The sequence below is a fragment of the Fukomys damarensis genome, unplaced genomic scaffold (genome assembly GCF_012274545.1).
Source record: "Fukomys damarensis isolate Sample0158 unplaced genomic scaffold, DMR_v1.0_HiC HiC_scaffold_17, whole genome shotgun sequence".
NCBI classification, from domain to species: domain Eukaryota; kingdom Metazoa; phylum Chordata; class Mammalia; order Rodentia; family Bathyergidae; genus Fukomys; species Fukomys damarensis.
Window position 1 is genome coordinate 81,132,402 of NW_022900929.1, and position 19,696 is coordinate 81,152,097.

At 47.8% G+C, this 19,696-nt stretch overlaps 1 protein-coding gene across 1 annotated transcript in view; it reads left to right on the plus strand.

Annotated features, from left to right (window-relative positions):
* The window catches only part of Unc13c (unc-13 homolog C), a 377,980-nt gene that overhangs the window by 149,601 nt on the left and 208,683 nt on the right, over window positions 1-19,696 (plus strand). The window contains exons 8-10 of the mRNA XM_019205246.2: window positions 7,049-7,071; window positions 9,595-9,822; window positions 11,553-11,694. Of these exons, the coding sequence (XP_019060791.1) occupies window positions 7,049-7,071; window positions 9,595-9,822; window positions 11,553-11,694 (393 nt within the window). The remainder of the gene's footprint in view (window positions 1-7,048; window positions 7,072-9,594; window positions 9,823-11,552; window positions 11,695-19,696) is intronic.

Here is a 19,696-nt window from a genome sequence, read left to right on the forward strand (position 1 = left end):
TGGGGCGGGTGACCTCCCTGCCCGTGATGCCAGCCGGACGGCAGCCTCCAGGGGGTCCCGTGGTCACTGTCGGAACGCATGGGACTCCCAGATACGCATGCGAGCCTGGGCTGCTGTTCGCTTCCCGGGCCGTGCGACTGTGCGTGCTCAGAGCCTGCCCCACCGTGGGCGAGCCGGAGTCAGCAGCAGCTCCTCCCAGTTGGCTTCAGTGCAGATGCCTCCCACAGGCTTTGTACTCTGATTTAAGTTTTCAGGGATTTTTATTCCAGTTCATTTTAACGTATGAAATAACTTCATATGATAGCTTGGGTCCAGCAGTGTCTGACATTTACAGACAGTGGCTTTGCCCTTCTGTGTGTGAAGTTGCCACTGAGGAAGCGAAGCACCGCTGTTTCCACTCGGATGCGTGTACCAAGCAGCCTCCCTGGACGCTGTCTCTCCATTTGTTCCCTGTGAGGACGGTGGTGAATGGTGTGTGACCACCTGGAGTCCAGATGTCCAGATGGAGGGTCGGAAATGCTGTCGCAGCCTGGACGCTGGGTATGGTCAGACCCCACGGAGGCGCCAGGGTAACAGGCACCTTCTGTCAGCCAGAGGGGCAGCGAGGCCTTGGGGCCCCGGAAACCGCTTTTAGGAAAGGCCTAAGAGAGAGAGGGTCTGGCTCAGCAGCGCTCAGTAGTCCACCACCCGGTCAAAATGCAACCTGTTATTGAAAACACGAATCGTAAACCGGCGTGATAAGGACTAAGTGTATTAGGGCAGTGACGTTTGAGAAAACAGACTGCAAGGCCGTTATCAGGTGGAGACAGAGGGCTTCGTGGCTGGAGGAAGAATCCAGGTCCCACCTGAGCGGTGAGTGTGCACTCTCTAACCTGTGGGAGAGGAGAGACGCAGCTCTTACACTCCAGACCATCACAGTCCGCTTGCCTTTCTGAACACAGCACATGTCGTTCACTGTCAGTTAAGTAAATTGCATGATCCTAAATTTTCATTGAAATTAGTCATTAAAATGCGCATGTGAGTTGGAAAACTCAAAAGCAGTGCAGAGCACTGAGGCAGAAAGATAAGCCCCAAAGGGTACTTTTGAATAATTCTCCTCATTTCCCCCTGAAATGAACACTTACACACTGACTGGAAAGTTGTTCTGCAAATAGATGCGTTTCACTCTGCAACTTCTCCCAAGAACTGGCGCTGAAGTTTGGAATTCTCCCTGCGCAGTCAGTGATAGTGTCCTTAAGAAATCTTTCTTCTTCCTTGTTTTAATGAGAGATCTGGCATAGTGACACCACCGTGTACAAGACCCCTCTGTGCATTCAGACAGTACAGAACAGGAAAGGATGAGAGGGAGAGAGAGCAGTGGGGAGGGGCGCTGACCAGGCCTCTGGTGTAAGAAGAGTCATACAATTTCCTGCATAGACTGGTTTTGCTCCCCAAACACCTCGAGGGCAAAGTGACACCTTGGTAGTGTGATCCCTAACTCTTGAGTTAAGAGAAAGTTCCAGCTCATCCATCAATCTATACCACTCTCTGCCTCCCAACAACTCCAGTCCACTAAGCCATATCTTACCCAGGGGAAAATTTAATAAATTGCCTTCTTTTGTATATGACAATTTTTCAAATACTTGAAAATAATTATTTAGTCTTCTCTGGGTTACTGAGCCCTTATTATTTTTCTCATTGCTTCTGAGCTTCTGAAATCATTGCAGTAGACACACACACACACACACACACACACACACACACACACACACACACGGAAAGTTCTCCACGTGTGGTGTGACTAATGAGCCATGCAGAAGAGAATGTTGCACAAAGTTCCTTTGGACTGACTGGAGTTTGGGGCCCATCCACGGAGACTGGGCTTGTGTCCCGCACCTCCTCCGGCCCAGTCCACTGGGCTGCCCAGCCTGACAGCTTGGGTGAGGGGAGGAAGGAGGAGGTCGCAGGAGCCAGGAAGAGACCCAACCCACCTCCCCTTCCGCTCCCAGCCATGGCAGCGTCCAGAACCCACCTGGTTCTCTGCAGTTAGCTCATTTGTGTCCTGCTGTGTAGGAAGACAGTTGGCCATTTTGGAGAGAAGGGATCTGGTGGTGGCAGAATTGAATCACAGAAGATGGGGTACAGACTGTGCCCGGGGGGTGTTGACCTGACCTCTTAGGGACCTATCCAGTGCCGTTGTAGTGATTTTAGATGAGGATGAGGAAGTGCTTGCGGGGGTGGGGACTCCGCTGTCTACAGAGTGAGCCGCAGGCACGATGGAGCACCTGTGACACTCACCTCCACGACCTGTTGGGTGGAGAAGAGCCAACTGAGGAACTGGAAGCCTGTGCAAATGGTCCCCGAGCTCCCAGGAGGGCTCCCGGGAGGAGGAGGCTCAGGCCCTTGAAACGAACACTGGCTTCATCTGAGCTCCTGCTTGAGAAGCTGCAGTTCCTGCACAAGACCAGAGTCACTTCCCCGAGGGCCCAGCAAGTCAGCAGCATCATCATTGTCAGTGTTGTTATTAATTATCGTTGCTATTATTACTGGCGTTTGCACTGAGCTACATCCCCAGTCCTTTTCTTGTAATTTTTTACCCTGAAACAGGGTCTTGCCGAGTCAGTAGGACGCAGAGGCTGGGCTCAAACTTTGTATCCTGCCTCAGCTTCCCGGGGTGCTGGGGTTACAGCCCTGGTTGTGAGACGTGTTCTTCAGGGCTGTGTCTGCCGCTAGTGTCATGTCAGGCTTACGTGGCCTCATACAAGCTATTGGAAACTCATAACATAATTAAATCTGGCTAGCATATTCTTGCTTGCAAATTGGATATTGATTTCTTTTGCTCGTTGCCCTAGTAGCAGATGTTCCAGCCGTGGTGGTTTAGGACAGACACACATTGCTATGTGTTGAAGGTCTGCACTGGCCGGGAGCTTTATTCTGGGCCCTCAGAGCTGAATGGACAGGAGGAGGATTCTTTTCTGTCCTCAACCTTTTTTCTAAAACATAACTCAGATGAGTAGATGTGGACACTTGCTGTTCTCCCTGGACAGTGATTACACCAAACACGCTGTTGCGGTGAGGCTGGGGGAGCTGGGAACAGGCCCTGAGTGGCCTCTGCTCCTGATTGCTTTCTTTCCTCCGGGCTCTCGTCCTGAGGACGATGAGAAATGAAGTCGAGGGTGAGCCCTGGGGACAAGCGGAGTGCAGTTCACCAGGAGAAAACGGAAAGGGTCTCACTGGCCGAGAGGGGCTGCCGGGCAGGAGGCTGAGGAGGGCCGAGGTCGGTTTGATTAGATGCTGTTGGGCTGTATATGTGAGTGCAGAAAATGAGACAGTGCAACAATGCAGGTGCCACTTCTAGCTGGCCTCTGACTCCTGAGAGTCCTGACTCCTGCTCCCGGCCTGCACCTTTCTGGGCCAACTTCCGGGCCCCTCTCCCTGCACACTGTGTCCGGGGCTCATCCACTGCTCAGCTCCCCACCGGGTTGCTTCTCTGTCTCCTGTCTCACAGGGAGGTGGAGATAGGGTTCCTCACCTCCCTAGGGCGGAGCTCAGTCCCCCGCAGCTGCAGCTCCCCACAGAGCCTGCAGGGCTGGCGGGCTCCTTTCCCCACAGCACCGCTCCAGGCTTGGCGGGCCCAGCTCCTGGCTCCCACTGTCCACAAGTCCTGAGAGGTGAGACTGCGGAGCCTTGGACCCAGGCCTCTAGTCCTTCCTCCCTCGGGTTCAGAGGCGAAGCTGGCCCTGGTGAAAGGACAGCACCGCTGTTTTCCTGCCAGGGCTTTGTTCTTCCAGGTGGACACACGTGTGTCTCATGTAACCCTGACCACCCCCCAGGTCCTGCGGTCCTCAGCAGCCCACAGGCCTCACAGGCACTGCAGGGACTCTCAGTGGGCCCAGGACGAAATGCTCTGATGATGTGCACATTCGTGTGGAAGTGTGGCAGGCGGCTCCTCAGCCTCAGGGGACAGACCGGTGACGGGGCGTCCTCAGGACTGGGGCATTGGCCTTACAGCCCGGGAGGAAACGTCTGCCTCAGCTGTGCTGTTGAGGTTCCCGGGACACGCAGGGACGGCACATGTGCTCCTCACGGTCTCGGCTGCTGAAGGAAGTCTGACTTCTGTGCTGTTGTCACAGCGGATGGGGCGCTGCCCGGTGTGGAGGACAGTCCTAGGACCTCGTACCTGGGGAAATCTTATCCGACAAGGGCCTGAAGACCCACCACGCAGGAGGCTGAGACAGGAGCCCCACTCCAGCGCAGGAGCTCACCCTCACAGTGAACAGCAGCATGTCGCTAGCACACGGACAGCGTGTGACTCGGCTCTGCAGCAGAAGGACGGATGGACTCATCCCGATGGAAACAGGCAGGACGCTGCCTGGGGAGATCGCTCGGGCTGGGCTGCATGCGCTCTCCTTCACAAGGGACGGGTGTTCCCCGGCTGCTGGCTGGCCCCTGACTCCCTCTGTGGCTGTGGCTGTCGAGGCGACGGCGAAGAGAGCAAACAGAAACCTGCTTGGACCATCGTGTGTGCCGTTTTGTCCTGTTTATTTTTTAGCAGACTGAAGAAATCTGGGTAGTAAATGTGACAAGGACAAAGCCTCTTCCTTCCTACCTCCTCCCCCTTCCTTTTCTTATTTTCTTTACAGAGCACAACTCTGTTGACCCAAGTACATCTTTTATTATTAATTTGCGCCCTCAAACCACATAGAAGGTTTTTGACTCTGAAGCTTGGGAAATCTCCAGAAATTGCTGCTGAGATCAGTAGCTGGACACAGAACCCTGAGGGTGGGTTCCTGGTCGTAATTTGGAAATGTGTCCCCAGCCCTCTTGCAGGCTGCACCCGCCAGGCTGGGCCCCCAGGACCAGTAGGGCACACAGAGGGACAGAGAGGATTGGAGGGTCTCCTTCATTTCCAGGGCCAGACTCTGTGACAGTGGTGTCACCCCCCAGAGACTGCGACCTTGAGTCAGAGCCTGGCATGGCGGGACCCAGAACTGGGACCCTCCCCAGCTCCCCACTGAGAAAGTGGGACGGTGGCTCTGATGTGAGGAGGCTCTGGCGGAGCCTGAAGCAGGCTGAGAGGGGAGGTCCCAGTCGCTGGGATCAGAGCTCCCGACGCAGACAGGAGAGAGCACCTGCTCCACGCCCACCCTAGAGATGCCAGGGGTCTGAAGCAGCCCAGCGCCTGCGGGGTTTCCAGAGAGATGTGAGCAAAGCCAGGTGCAGTCTGCCCGGCCGGACAGGAGCAGTGTGTGCCATGCTCACTCGGTGCTGACCACCTCCTTCCCTGCTCCCTCAGCCCCAGATGGAGGTCAGAGTCCAGGCACATCAAGAAAGAACTCGTTTTTCCACATCTTCAAACTCACTTCCTTTGTCGTGGAGCACCACTGTGGCCACTCCCTGTGGATGACCGTGGGTCTTGGCATGTGGCAGGCCCTCGGGTCCTCCCAGTGGCTCAGGGTTGAAGGCCTGCAGTCCTCTTCGGGTTAATTAATTCCTCACTAAAAGCCGCCTTTGCCCATCACTGTCGGATCCCGCATTCATCTGATCTCCGCTGCGTGGACGATGACAGGTCAGGGTCTCGGCGTGGTCACTTCCCTCCAGCTGCACACAGCGGACTGTTCACTGTGTCTGCGTGGGAGCGAGAGGAGCTCACCGGGCCTGTTCTATAGGGGCGCGGTGTCACTCTGGAGGTCCCCGCCCCGTGGCCGTGCCGGCCCCACCTGTGAGCGCCGTCGCACTGGGATTAGGCTTCGGTGAGTGAATTGCAGAGGACAAATGTTCAGACCGCCTCAGTGAGCCACAGCACAGGCTCACATTCCGCATGGTCCCCTGCGGTACCCACTGCACCATGAGCTACAGTATCTTGCTCTTCTCGAAAGTGGTCTTCTAATGACTTTTCCGTGGGTGTTGGAATTTCACCCTTGCCTGTGTACTGTGGAAGAAGGGCGCGTGGAGTGTCGGTCCTGAGCCTGCCATCTGGAGACGGCCTCGGCTGCGCTTTCTGAGAATTCCCAAGTGAAAGCAAAGGCTCCCCGTCCCGATGGGCCCAGCAAGTCAGCAGCATCATCATTGTCAGTGTTGTTATTAATTATCGTTGCTATTATTACTGGCCTGTGTGTGAAGTTAGACACAAAGCCAGGCTCGGCTCATCAGGGAGCCCGCACAATCACTGTATGTCTCAGCCCACAATGAGAAATGCTTTGGCTTAGGTTTTTGAGTCTCTGTCCTTTGCCGAGCAGGGTGCAGGACCTTGGAGCACACCCTGAACAGAGCGTGGTCTCACAGGGTGGAGGGGACACGTGTCACTCAGGTGGCTCCGTAGCTGGTGATTGCTAAACAGCCAAGGCTCTGGGGAGCAACGGCTGGGCACCTGTCAGGAGCAATCATACCGCAGACATCTGTTCACACTACAAATTAGTCTGGGGTCTCCCCTTTCTGTAGCAAAGGAGAGAAAAACGTGGCCATCGTGTGTAAAAGGCTCTACTTTCTGTGTGGGGGAGGTGGGGCCACCCTGAGAGGGAGGTGTGTGTTGGAGCAGCTGTGAAAATGTAGGACGGAGAAAGGACTGGGCACAGTGGAGAATATTTACTAAGAAAAGGACGCTAAAATTGTAAGTTGCTAGGCAAAGGTGGGAAAATTATGAATTTCACATGAAATTCAGATGTTTTGTCTAGTAACTGTGAAAGAAAATGAGAGGCTCTTACTAACTGACCCATTGCATGATTCAGAAAGGACAGGTTTGCCCTTCCTAGAATATTTGATTCTCAAAGACTGAATTTTCTTGTAGTTTTATTGTGTGTAATTGCATTGCGTGGTCTGTCAAGTATCTCTAAAAGTTACAGTGGCAGCCTTCATTTGAATAACGTCTAATAGTTTATAGAGTGCTTTTGTGACACATTACCCCTTTTGATCTTAGTACCATTAACTAGAATTGGTCTATTGCTGTATTTCAATGAAGCTACTAGACCTCTTGCCACACATTTTAAAAGAAGACTTCTGTAAAAGCAAATTTAAGGTTTTGTCTCATTGCTTTGAAAAAAACAGAATAGAGGCCCGGGATTTGGCTCAGTGGTTCCGCCACCTGCCTCACAAGCGCAAGGTCCTGAGTTTGATCCCTGGCACAGTGAGAGAGGGGAGGGGGAGAGGGAGAGAGGGAATAAAGCTGAGGGAGAAATAACAAACCCAAAGGCTAGAAACTCGAGACCAAATGGGACTATTGAAGAGGCGGTTTGATGGGAAAAATAAGGTGAGATGTGTAGGTCTGATAAACAACAGGACAGGGAAAAGTCTTGTAAATCAGAATTCGTGTCTAACCTCTGAGCTAAACAAATTTGAGTTAAATTATTTTTCCCTCAGAACAAAAATGTAAAAGCAGAAAAATTTAAATGTTAAATGTCTTATCTAGAAAGGACACAAAGGCTTCAAACTAAGTTGCTGTTAGCTCTTCCTAAGTTGGCAATTTCACTTCTGAAGGCTGTTAGTGTAAATGCTTTCCTCCGATATCAGGAGGAGAGGTGAAAGATTGCAAAGTTAATTGCTAAGGTTTCCTAATTATTTTTAAAGGATTCAAGAGGCAGCCGTCTAATGGTCTGAGATTTTACTTCCTTGCATGAAAAACCTCTTGACATTCTCACTTTGAATTTGATAGCTGTTGTCTGACTGTTTGTTGTGTAGGCAGCAGTGAGCGAGACTCCTGTGAATTTACAAAAATAATTCAAAAATATCTTTTACTGTGTGAGACTTTGATATTCCTTGCCAAAGCCTTGAAGATACTAATGGGCACACTAATAATAATTGTTTAGAAACTTGGGGAAGATACAGCATTTTTAAACTTCAAACCCTTCAACTATCCATAGTCTGCCACAAACCACACTGGGGGAATTTTGGATGTTGCAGATAATGTTTTCTAGCCCCACTGTCCTTTGCATTTGATGACTATTCCAGTACTTCAAACAAAATGTGCCTGTTGGGTAGTTGTAGCTATTAATTCAGCATAAGCACATTTTACTGAATAAGAGGAATACATTCTGTAATTAAACCATTATTAATAAATGGCAAACATGTTTAATTACTGTAAGTTGCATAATTTGCAAATATGTAGCTCTTAGAGGACAAACTTTAAAAGATGAGTAGGGCATTTAGAATTTCTTTTGAGATTGCTGTAAATAGAATTCATTGTGGTTTTGTATTCCTTTCATTTAAATGTGGTTTAAATCCTCAGAGTTAAAAAAAATATAAAGACAACTAATCTGTTCTTTCTTCTGTTTTATATCTTTTACCTTCTGCTATTCATACCCTAATTATTGTGAATATGTATATTCCATTTAGGAAACAAATGTTATACTTTTAAATAAATTAATATTTTCAATAAAGTAGTACTGTCACTTTGTATAAGAATCTATTTTGATGAAAATTAATAGTTAAACTTCTCTCTTGTCTGGCCTTTTCTGTTTAAATTGGACTCAGTATTCGCACAGTTGGATTTACAGCATCTTACCGAGGTCATCTTTCAAGGCAAGGATTATGCAAATAAATTATCCCATTTAATCTCCAGACATTTTATGAGATATCTGTGTTCCACGTTTCAAAAATTATAGCGCCAGTTAGCAACGTACTTGGTCATGCAGATGGAAGGTGGGATGGTCGCGCTAACAGCTTGAGTCTTCGGATCCTTTCTTTCCTGTCTCAGTTGCTGCTTTGCTTTTGCAGCGGCCACTCCTGAAGAACCCAGCCCAAGCCTCTGCTCTCCCACTGAGGGTCCTAAGGCTGGGGGTCTCACTCACTGCAGACACGGGTGGCTGAGGTCCCTGGCAGTGCTGAGAGGAGCAGCGGCTGGGGCAAGGCACCGACCCCAAACTGGGACCTGGGAAGTAGCCCCCTGCCGAAGGTCTGATGTTGCAAACAGAAATGCCCAGGAAGTTGAGATGGGTTACAAAAAAAATACAAAAAGAAAAAGAAACCCATAAGAATGTGTCCTAGAAATAAATTCGGTTTTGTTTAGACAAGAGGAACAGAGGCTGTTGGAAACTGGGACTCGCAAGAGAAGGAGCCCAGCTGCACTGCAGCGCTTCCTGAGCCACCTGGCCTGGGTTTCCAAACCTTCACACGCATTTCAAGTGAAGCTGTGCGCTGTGTTCAGTCACACACGAAACTCTTAAAGTGCAAGAAACCCCTCACACATTGGGTACAGTGAGTCCCACCCGAAACGGAGTTGGGCAGCTGGAAGAACGTAACTGTGTGAATACTGATGCCGTGACGTTTGCCCTGTCGGTCCCATCGCTTTCCCACCGCTGTCTTGGAAATTCATTGAGGAAGAATGTGTTCCACAGCATGCTGGATTGCGTGCGTTGTTTCTGTTATTTGTGAAATTATCCTTTGAACATGCAAACCAAACATTTGCATGAGCTGCCGTGTGTTCCATGCTGTGGGGAGCCTGGGAAGGTCTGTTTGCTCCCCAGTGAGACCAGTCTCACTGCTGTGCTCCGTGGCACACGCCCAGTGGCCACCTTCTGAGATGAAAATGTTCACCCTCAGAACCACCCTTGCTTCCCTCCCTCTTGCAGCCACCCACAGGTTACTTATGTGCACTCACCGCCACCGATTTTCCCTTTGCAGGAGCAGCAGAGAAGAGCTCTAAGCACGGCACTGAGGACAAGACGCAGACCATCATCACAGCCATGAAAGAAAGAATGAAGATCAGGGAGAAAAACAGGCCAGAGGTGTTTGAAGTCATCCAGGAAATGTTTCAGATTCCTAAAGAGGATTTTGTGCAGTACACGAAGGCAGCCAAGCAGAGTGTGCTGGACGGGACATCTAAGTGGTCTGCCAAAATCACCATTACAGGTGAACACAGTCTTCCCTGAAGTCTGTTCCATACTTGACATTGTTGTGTGATTCAGAAGTCGCTGCTGATAGCAGTTATGGGTGAAGGGAATAGAATGCTTTCCAATGTTGTTAATCCACTCCGGCCAGTCTAGTTGTCGCCTTGAAGTTCACCTGCTAGTAACTACTGTACTTTCAGGCTTGCTTCTAAAGTACTCACCTGGATCCCCAAGATGGCAAACCATTAGCTTTGCTGCTGCATGCCACTGATAATGTAGCCAATTGCCTCCTCAGTGAGTTTTTCAGTGAGAACTCAGTTTACCTATCCCACGGATGCTCGAGCAGAGGTCACTGGAGGCCAGGGACCTGGAGCTGCCCATGATGTCCACAGCAGGGGCCGTAAATGCTGTCGACATCAGGCCAAGCTTCTTACCCTACTCAGTGGGATCCGGAAGGTAAACTAAAGATGCTTCCCCCAGGATTAGTGGATCCATGCTGACAGCAACATCATAAAGCACTTTAAAAATCAGCACTGGGATTATGCTGGGCGATGTTTTGCATGCTGTCAGGGCCCAAGTCTTTGTGTCTGCACCTGCAGTAGTGTGGATCTGAGCACGGGGAACACAGGCGGTGACGAGCAGTTGTAGACTTCGGTTCAGTGGAGACAGAGGAAATAGGAGCCAAAGGAAGAAGCCTTACTTCTTTTAAATTTACAGAAACATTGTTTATATCCTGCACAACAGGATGTTTTGAAGGATATATGCTTGTGGCCTGGTAAAATCTAGCTAGTTACCAACTGCATCCTCACACCATTATTTCTGGGAAGAGCGCACACTCCATAGGAGTCTCGAGGGTGCAGCACACCCACTAGCTGTGCAGACCTTGCTGTACGGTGGGCCTCTTGGAGCCCCTCCCTCCTGTCTCCCACAGCGCAAACCTAACCCTTCCTCCCATACCTCCCGACCCCAGCTCCACCCAACTCTGGTAGCCCCACTGCAGTCTTCATTCACACACACATGTGACACCAGGTAGCACATTTTTTCTGTGCCTGTCTTCACTTAACATAATGTCCTTCGTGTTTAGCCATGTTGTCACAAATGGCAGGATCTCATTCTTGTTGTACATGAAAGATCAGCAAAACACTCCTTACCAAGACATTTCCCAGAGGAGGACACGTAACTGACCACAGGCCTATGGGAAATCTCCAGCATCGTACATCATCAGGGAGATGCAAGTTCAAGCATGAGGACATGTCGTCGCACACACCTCAGAACGGCTACCTGTAAAACCCAGCAAGTAACTTTTGGCCAGAGTATGGAGGAGGAGGAACCCATGCTTCCTATTAGTGAGAATGCAAATTAAGGCAGCCACAGTGGAAAGCGGTGCGGAAATTCCTAAAATATTTCCAAGTACAGCTGCCATGTGACCAGCAGTCACATGACTGGCTGTGTATCGTGGGAAGTAAGTCCAGTATCCCACAGAGATGTCCATACTTCAGCGTTCATCCAGCTGCCCCCCGCATCCTGGGCGGGGGGCCTGAGTGCCACACGCTGGGCACTTCTGTCGGGAAAGCCAGAGAGATCCCAACGTCCGAAGGGCTTGTTATTTTATTAAACACTTTAAAAAATTGCATTGGCTGTGCAAATAAAACAGTGGTTATGCATCTATAAACCAAGGGAGTACGAAACATCTGTAATTATTGTGGTCTGAGAATATCTTTCTATTGAAATGTTTATTTTGTTTTATTTCAGTGGTTTCTGCACAAGGCTTGCAAGCAAAAGACAAAACAGGATCAAGTGACCCCTATGTGACAGTTCAAGTTGGAAAAAACAAAAAAAGGACTAAAACCATTTTTGGAAACTTGAATCCAGTGTGGGATGAGAAGTTTTACTTGTGAGTATATAATGTAAAGCTGTCACAGACATCAGAATGTTTGAGTAAATTTAAGACTGGCAAGCACAGAATGCAAGTAATAATTGTATTTTAATAATCTCATGCAAAAGTCAGAAAGAATGAAACTAATAGTATAAGCTTACTTAATGCTCTCATAGCGTTGGTTATTCTTCATCTGTAAGCATTGAAAGGAGAATATTTCACAAAAGAATGAGGTGGCCCTGACGGGGGCCTTGCAGGAGGGGAATGATTCACAGATGCTCTGTGCCTGGGGACAAGCCACAGCTAGGAATCTGCAGCTGCGGGGCAGGGAAGACCTCAGGTGAGCGGACTGGTGCCTGTGCTCACCAGCGCTGACCTCACGCTTTGGTTGAGAATGCTGTAACCTCCTGTTTTCTGTGAACACGTTTATTTTTAAACCTCTTCTGTCTTGCACCTCACAGCAAGAGATCATTTTTCTCTCAAGGGTTCTTTCCTTCTATCAGTCTTGCTTTTTGGAGACAAAAATAGATACGGGGGGCAGGGTGGGCACCCCCAGCTGGGTTCCAGATAGTCCGCTGTCTTTCCTCTTCTCTTTGCACACGGATTAAACTTGCATCTCATTAGCAAGCTAATCGAACAGTCCTAGAGCACAGGGCATACTGAGAATGCAGGCCGAGTCTGTGAGAAGCAGACCTTCCAGGGTGCACAGCCAGGAGGCAGTGCTGGGGACAGGTTTAGAGATGCGGGTTGCACCAGGTAGGAAGAAGGGTTGAGGCCCGACAGCTCCGCTTCCAGAGGGGTGGAGAGGCTCCTCTGGCGGCCCTTGGCTTTAGGCGGTAGACAAGAAATCAATTCGTCACTGCCAATTCAGATTCTGACTGGAGCCAAGTAAATGAATAAAGCAGGATAAGGACAACAGAGAGAGGGGTGGAAACGAGACAAGCAGTGAACAGTAGCCCCTCGGGACAGCGCGGCATGGAAGGCCTGGCGCTCGCAAAGCCCACGGCAGCCAGCACCTCCAGTGCCATTGGGGGAGTGGGGAGGCTGAAGGGTTAGGAGCAGCTTTACGGTGCACACTGACAGGACCAGACCCTCACGCAGGTGCGCAGTCTGCAGTGTTCCCATGCATGTGCCACTGTGGAATCAGCCAAGATGGGGAGCTTCTGGGGTTCTCTGTCCTCTCCAGAAGGTTCTGCATCCCCTCCAGACTCCCTCCTGGCCCTTCCTCTGCTCTCGGAGGCTGTCGCTCGCGTCCCATGTTGCATCTTCTAGAATCGTCCACGGTCAGGAGAGAGGCGCTCAGCCTGATTACTCTGCGGTCCACCCAAGCTCGGGGAGAGCACCGGCTCATTTCCTCTTATTGCCGTGTAGCATCCCTAGCAATCGTACTGTTTTATATTTATATACAAGTGACCGCAAGTTCCAGGTCTAGCACAACCTTCCCATACTTGAGAAGGCAGATCTTTCAGATCCCAGCCTTTCTGTCTGGCTCGTGGCTGTGTCTTAGGCAGGTTTTACTGGACATTTCTCTAATGACCAGTCAGAATTTCAAGCATCTTTTTTATGCTTTTGTTTTTATGCATGTCTTTCTTTGGTTAAATTCTATTCAAATATTTTGACTACTTTGTAGCCTTTTTGTATTTATATTGTCGCTTGTACTTTTAGGTGTATGATGCATCTTGAAATACTTTTTAATGTGTAAGTTAATAGGCATAAGTTCATTTCTGCATATGGGTTTATAATTTTTATGTGCCATCTTTAAAAGTACTTTCTCTGTTAAATTGCTTTTTCACCTGTGATAAAATTCAGTTCTCTATTCATGTGGAAACATTTTTTTGTTTCTTTAATTTATCTGTTTACAATGTATGCTTTATTATCACATAGTCCTGATCATCATAGCCTTATAATCACTATAAAAGTAAGGTAATGTTAGCCTTTCTTCCGAATTTCTTCTTTTGTTTCAAAGTCATTTGGGATCTTCCGATTATTTCCACATTCACTTTAGAATCAGGTCATCCCAGTCTACAGAATGAAAGCAGGAACCACCCAGTGGGATTTGGGCTCTCCAGCAGTGTTGAGTGGGAACACTGCGAGCACAGGCAGCTCGGCCACCCCTGGGCACACGGAGCTCCCGCGGTTGTCCGTGACCAGGCCCTGGTCCAGCGGGGAGCCCCTGCCTTCCCAGAGGGCAGCGTTTGAGCGAGAGATGCACGGTGGTCGTGGTCGGTCTTCCTCTGCATCCACCAAGGGGACTGCGACTGTGATTTAGAGGAGTGAAGGTCCAACTTGCCCTCTGCACTTTCTTTGAAAAGCCTGCTGCTATCCTCATTTCTGTTTGCTCCATGTATCGTGGCTTCTCCCCAGCAGCTGTTTTTCAGATTTTATTTGCCCTTTTCATTTGCACCATTTGATTATGAAGCGACCTCGACTAATTGTCATTGTGTTTCTGGTGCTACCGCAAAGCTACTTGAGACTGAGTTGGCATTGTCTTTCCTAGTTGGAAAAATTTGTTTGTTATTTCTTTAAATATGTTTTCTGCCACCCTCCCATTCAGAGACCCACATATGAAGCCTCTTGAACCTGTCCCACAGCTTACAGGGACTCTGGGCCTTTTCTTCTCCCTCTTTTTTTCTGTTTTACTTTGGGTTGCTTTGTTGTCCTGTGTTTAAGTTCATTTTTCTCCCATATGGGCGACTGTGCTACAAATCTGAGGCATTTTGTTTTCCATATTAGATATTCTACCTTCCATCTCAGGAAATTCGAACTTGGGCTTTTCATTTTTTGCCTCTGTTTAACTTCAGTAACTGCCAATTTGAGCTTCTGATTCCAGATTTGATGGACAGATTTTGCTTGATAAATTTCAGCCCTAAATGACAAATATTCTTCTCTGTTAGGGTATGTCTGTGACACACAGTGCTGACACTCGTCTTGAGGAGTTAGTACATACACACTTCACATCATGATCACGTCTCTTCTGCCCTCCTCTGCCTCCTTCCCAGATCCCTTTCCAGCCTGCACAGAGTCTAACTCCCTGTTGCTTACCAACTCGCCTTTATTTGGATCTTTAAATTATTTATATTTTGAGTCTCTCATGCTGGAGAAATCATTCAATATTTAACTTTCAATGTCTGATATATTTCGCTTAGTATTATGAGCTCAAGATCCATTCATTTTCCTTCAAATGACCCAAATTTACCCTTTTGTTTCTTTACTGCTCCTATATAAATCTAAGGTTTATTTGTCGACATAGGAAAACAACAAAAACTCTCTGATATTAGAAATCTCTCAACTCTTACAAGTGAAAAACTACAATGGCTTTTAAGACTATCTGGAATCAATTTTTCAGATATACTGTTAAAACTCAAGTATTAACATGTTCATATTACTTTCATTTTTAACTTATCAGTCAAACAAAGGTTTTGCTAATTATCTTCTCTACTGTCCTACCTCTCTTCCTCATCTTCAATATTCACATTCTATTTTTTAATCTAATTTATTAAACCTTTGTTGGTATTCTTTCTTAACCAAACACATTTTACGCACATCTCTAAGTGCTAGGGAGTAACTACCAGTACCACTAGTGTTGTTGTCCGCTGTTTGGTCTGCGGAGTTCAGTTTGAGAGCTCAGACTGGGAGGGTGAGGTGCAGAATCACCAGGCAGACTCTGGGGAGGTTTCCGGAATGCTTCCACTTTATTTAGGAAATTCACAGGCTTATGTAGCTTACATGTGGACAACCATGGGGGAGGAGCATGGGAAGAGCATTTGATTACGTGGCACTTTCTTATAGGTTATACAGTAGTGGAGAACACTGGGCGATATCTTATTGGGTAGACAGATGGTGGGGTGATTCTTCTTGGGCAAGGCGAAGGAGTCATGGACTAGGGGCGGAGGTACAGCCTGTTAGACCCAGCCTCTATGCACTTAGGTGAGTTAGCTCAGCCCGGAGAGGTCTTCAGTTTGCTCAGAAGACAGGAATGCGGCACACCTGGCCTAGCCAGGCTTGAACTTTTCTCACACACTAGGGCAATGGAATAAATTCCAGTGATTTGTTTAGATATCATCAGAAGATCACCTTCTGGTGACTTTCTTTAAAATCTTGGAAACAAATACGTGTATCTTATACTACTTATGTGTATGTGTGATTTATATAACTCAAAGATTCACCCTTTTCATGGCTAAGTAATACCCTTTTTCTTTGTCCATCTATTAATGGGCAGATAGGTTGCTGCCCTGATTTAGCTGTTGTGAGTTGTGCTGCTGTAAGCATGGGTGTGCTTGTGTCCCTGTGACTTGATGTCTTTGCCTCTTTCAGGAGGATGCCCAGAAGAAGCACAGCTGGGTAAAATTTAATTTCTATTTTCAGGTTTTTGAGGAATCTCCATACTGAGTTACACAGTGGTTGTACTAGTTTGCATTTCTGCTGACAAAATGGAAGAGTGTGGTGTTTCTGAGTCCTTGAAAATAGCCATTCTTACCAGAATAGAGCAAAATCTCAGCATTGTTTTGGTTCGCATTTCTCAACTGGCCAAAGACACTTTTGAGCATTTCTTTTTATGCACTTGTTAGCCATTTGTATTTCTTGATTTTGTGGCCTGTTTTTTTATTGGGTCTGTTATTTGATTGATCTAATTATTGGGGTTCTTTATATATTCTATATCTTATTTCTTTGTTGTGCAGAAACTTTTAAATGTGATATAATTCCATTAGTTGATTCTTGGTATTATTTCTTATGCACCTGGGTCCTGTTCACAAAGTCCTTACCTATGCCTGTATCTTAAAGAGTTTTACCAAGTTTTTTTCTTCAAGCAGATCCAGTGTTTCTGTCTTTATATCTAGGTCTGTGATCCATTTTGGTTTAGTTTTACTGCAGTTAAGTCATACATGTTTGGATTCAGTCTTCTGTCTGGATAACCCGTTTTCCCAGCACCATTCATTAAAGAGGCTACGTTCTGTCCAGCATATACTATCAGCCTCTTTGTCAAAACTAAGATGGCTACAGGTACTTGGGGTTGTTTCTGCATCCGCTGGTCCACTGGCCAACATGACCACTGTAGCTCTGTAGTATAACTTTTAGTCTGGGGTTGTGATGCCTCCTGCTTTGCTCTTGCTGCTCAGTATTGCTTTGGGTATTCTAGTTCTCTTCTGGTTCGATATAAATTATAGACTCATTCTTTCTAGTTCTGTGAAAGACCCTGGTGGTATTTTTTATTGGAATTACATTAAATCTATATATCATTTTTGTTAATTTTGACAATGTTGGTTCTGCCTGTCCAAGAGCAGGGAATGTCTTTCCATTTTCTAATGTCTTCTTCCTTTGACCTTTTTTCCTAAACACTATACTATACATTACAGAAGTGTTTCCTTCCTTTCTTAGGTTAATTCTTAGGTATTTGGTTTTCTTTTGCAGCTACCATAAATGGGATTGTTTTTCTGATTCTCAGTAGGTTCCTTTTTGCTGTATAGGAACACTGTTGATTTTTGTGTATTTACTTTGTATCCTGCTGTTTTGCTGTATGTGTTTATTAGTTCTAAGAATCTTCTGATGGAAGTTTTTGGATATTCTATGTAAAGGATCATGTCATCTGCAATTCAAATCATCTTTTCAATTCCTTGATGACTATTGATGCAAAAATCCTCAACAAGACATTGGCAAACAGCATGCAACATATCATTCAACAGATCTTACATTATGACTAAATCAGCTTCATCCCAGGGATGCAGGAATGTTTCAGCATACATGAATCAATAAATGTAATATACCACATTAACAGGAGCAGGGGCAAATCTACATGATCATCTCCATAGATTCAGAAAAACCCCCCAAGGTCCAACATCCATTCGTAATAGAGACTCTGAAGAAAACAGGTATGGAAGGACCTTATTGCAATCCAGTAAAAGCCATTTATGACAAACTGACAGCCAGCATCACAGGAAGTGGGAGAGAACACAGAGCGTTCCCTCTAAGGTCAGGAACATGGCAAAGGTTCCACTGTCGCCTCTCTTGTTCAAAAGAGTACTCAAAATGTTGGCCAGAGCTATCACACAAGTGGAAAAAGTAAAAGGGATTTGAGTAGGGATAGCAGAGGTCACATTATTCTTAGTGGCAAATAGTGGATAATTTTTGATCGGCTTTGGTTGGTAATTGTTCTCCTCATTATGTCTCATATTTTCCACTGCTTTGCTTGCCTGGAAATTTCACATGGGCTTCCAGACCTGCAGATACATTTGGCTCCTTTATAAGTTCTTAACCTTTGCTCTCAATCTAATCATGGAACACTTCGGTTCTTTGGATCTTGTTTTTAAATGATTTTTAGTGGAAAGAAACAGCTCAGTCTCAGGCGCGCTGCACCCCACTAGGGAAACAAGACTGTTTAGTGTGCTCTGCCTACGAACTCGGGGTAGCAGGTTGTCAGCAGCGCTCCTTCGGGCCGAGATGCTCCTGGCTCTGCCCTGCTCGCCTGGGGCAGCTTCACAGCACACACGAGCCCTCCCTCCATCTCTCACTGACTCCGCAAGGTGACCAACCTGCTGTGCATCTGTGAGGTCTCCCTCCCCTCTGCCCTCTTCCCGTCCATCATATGCTGACCCCTAGCTGCCTGGGTCCCCAGACTCCAACTTGGTCCCTTCACCCACCAGGGTCCCCTTCCTGGCCTATGGCTGGAGAGCACATGTGGTCAGAAGCCAGAGGGAGGTCAGGGTCTCCTTGCTGTCTCCCAGGGCCCGGTTCTTCTGGGACGCGTCGCCACTGTCCTGCAAAGCAGCCCTCCGCATGTTCCTTTACTTTGGGATTCTATGTGGAGGGCACCTCGGTCCCTGCTCCTCCTCACTGAACACAAAGCCTGAAGATGTAAATTTCATGCATAAGCCAAAATTAAATAGTCTGAGAACCAACACTGGGCATCCGAGACAAAATATCACTTCTGTAGTTATTTGGCCCAAAAGCGCCTAGCCAGAGGAGAGCAGGAGTGATGGCCATTGTTGTACTTTACGGCCACCAAGGCCCAGAGACGGCCACTGAGGATGAGAGCCCAAAGGGTCACCCACGCATGCCCACTGCCACGCAGAGCTGCCCACGCCCAGAGACAGACGCGCCACACCGCGTGAGCAGGACACGGGTCTACACCTTGCAAGGGACCGTGGAGGAAGGGTTCACCTGTGTCCCGAAGCACTGTTTTTCCTGGCAGTAGCAGTATCTAGAGTATATTTTATTTATTATTTCATAGGTACATATTCACAATACATTATATATTTAATATATATTGTTTTCAATGAAAAAGAAAGTCAAATTTAAATCTGTTATGCCCTGCCATGCATAAAATCTCTGTCTATCTATCTGGAAGACTATTAGTGATTTCTAAGTAAGTCACACTCACAAGAACTCCTCTTTGCCTCCTTTAGAATATCAAAAACACACGTCAGGATTTCCCTTCACATCAATTCTTTCTGTCACCAGTTTCTGTGAACTCGGAGGTGCCAGTCTTTTACAGAGGGTCCGGATCACTGCTTATCCAGCCGCCTGTGTGGCTCTCCCCTCACCAAGAAGCAGGATGAGAGTGGAGCTGCCCTTTGCTTTATGAGCAGCTCTCTTTTGCAAGAGGAAAGAGATGTTTGTGTGAACTGTTGGAAATGCACAGGTCACGAATGATTCCACCCTGCTATCCTGCCCTGACAGTCCGCCCTGGGACCCGGATTATTCTAAATGTACAATGCCTCATTAACAGCATGGCTTTTGTCTCCTTTTGGGTCCAATTACTTAACTTTCAAGCAGTTTTGGGTTTTAGTGGAGGTGCTGGGGGTCAAACCCCGGGCCTAACCCGCGCCAGGCACAAGCTCCACCATCTCTCACATCCCCAGCCCTTGAGCATTTCCTAAAGTGAGAGATGGAGACTACTGTCCACGTGCCACGGAGCCGTCCCGTCCACAGGTAATACACGTAAACTCATGACCCAGCAGCGTCCCCGCCCACCCCTGCATGCGCTGGCCCCCGCCGGGCTCTGAGTCCCCGAGGCAGCCTGAGC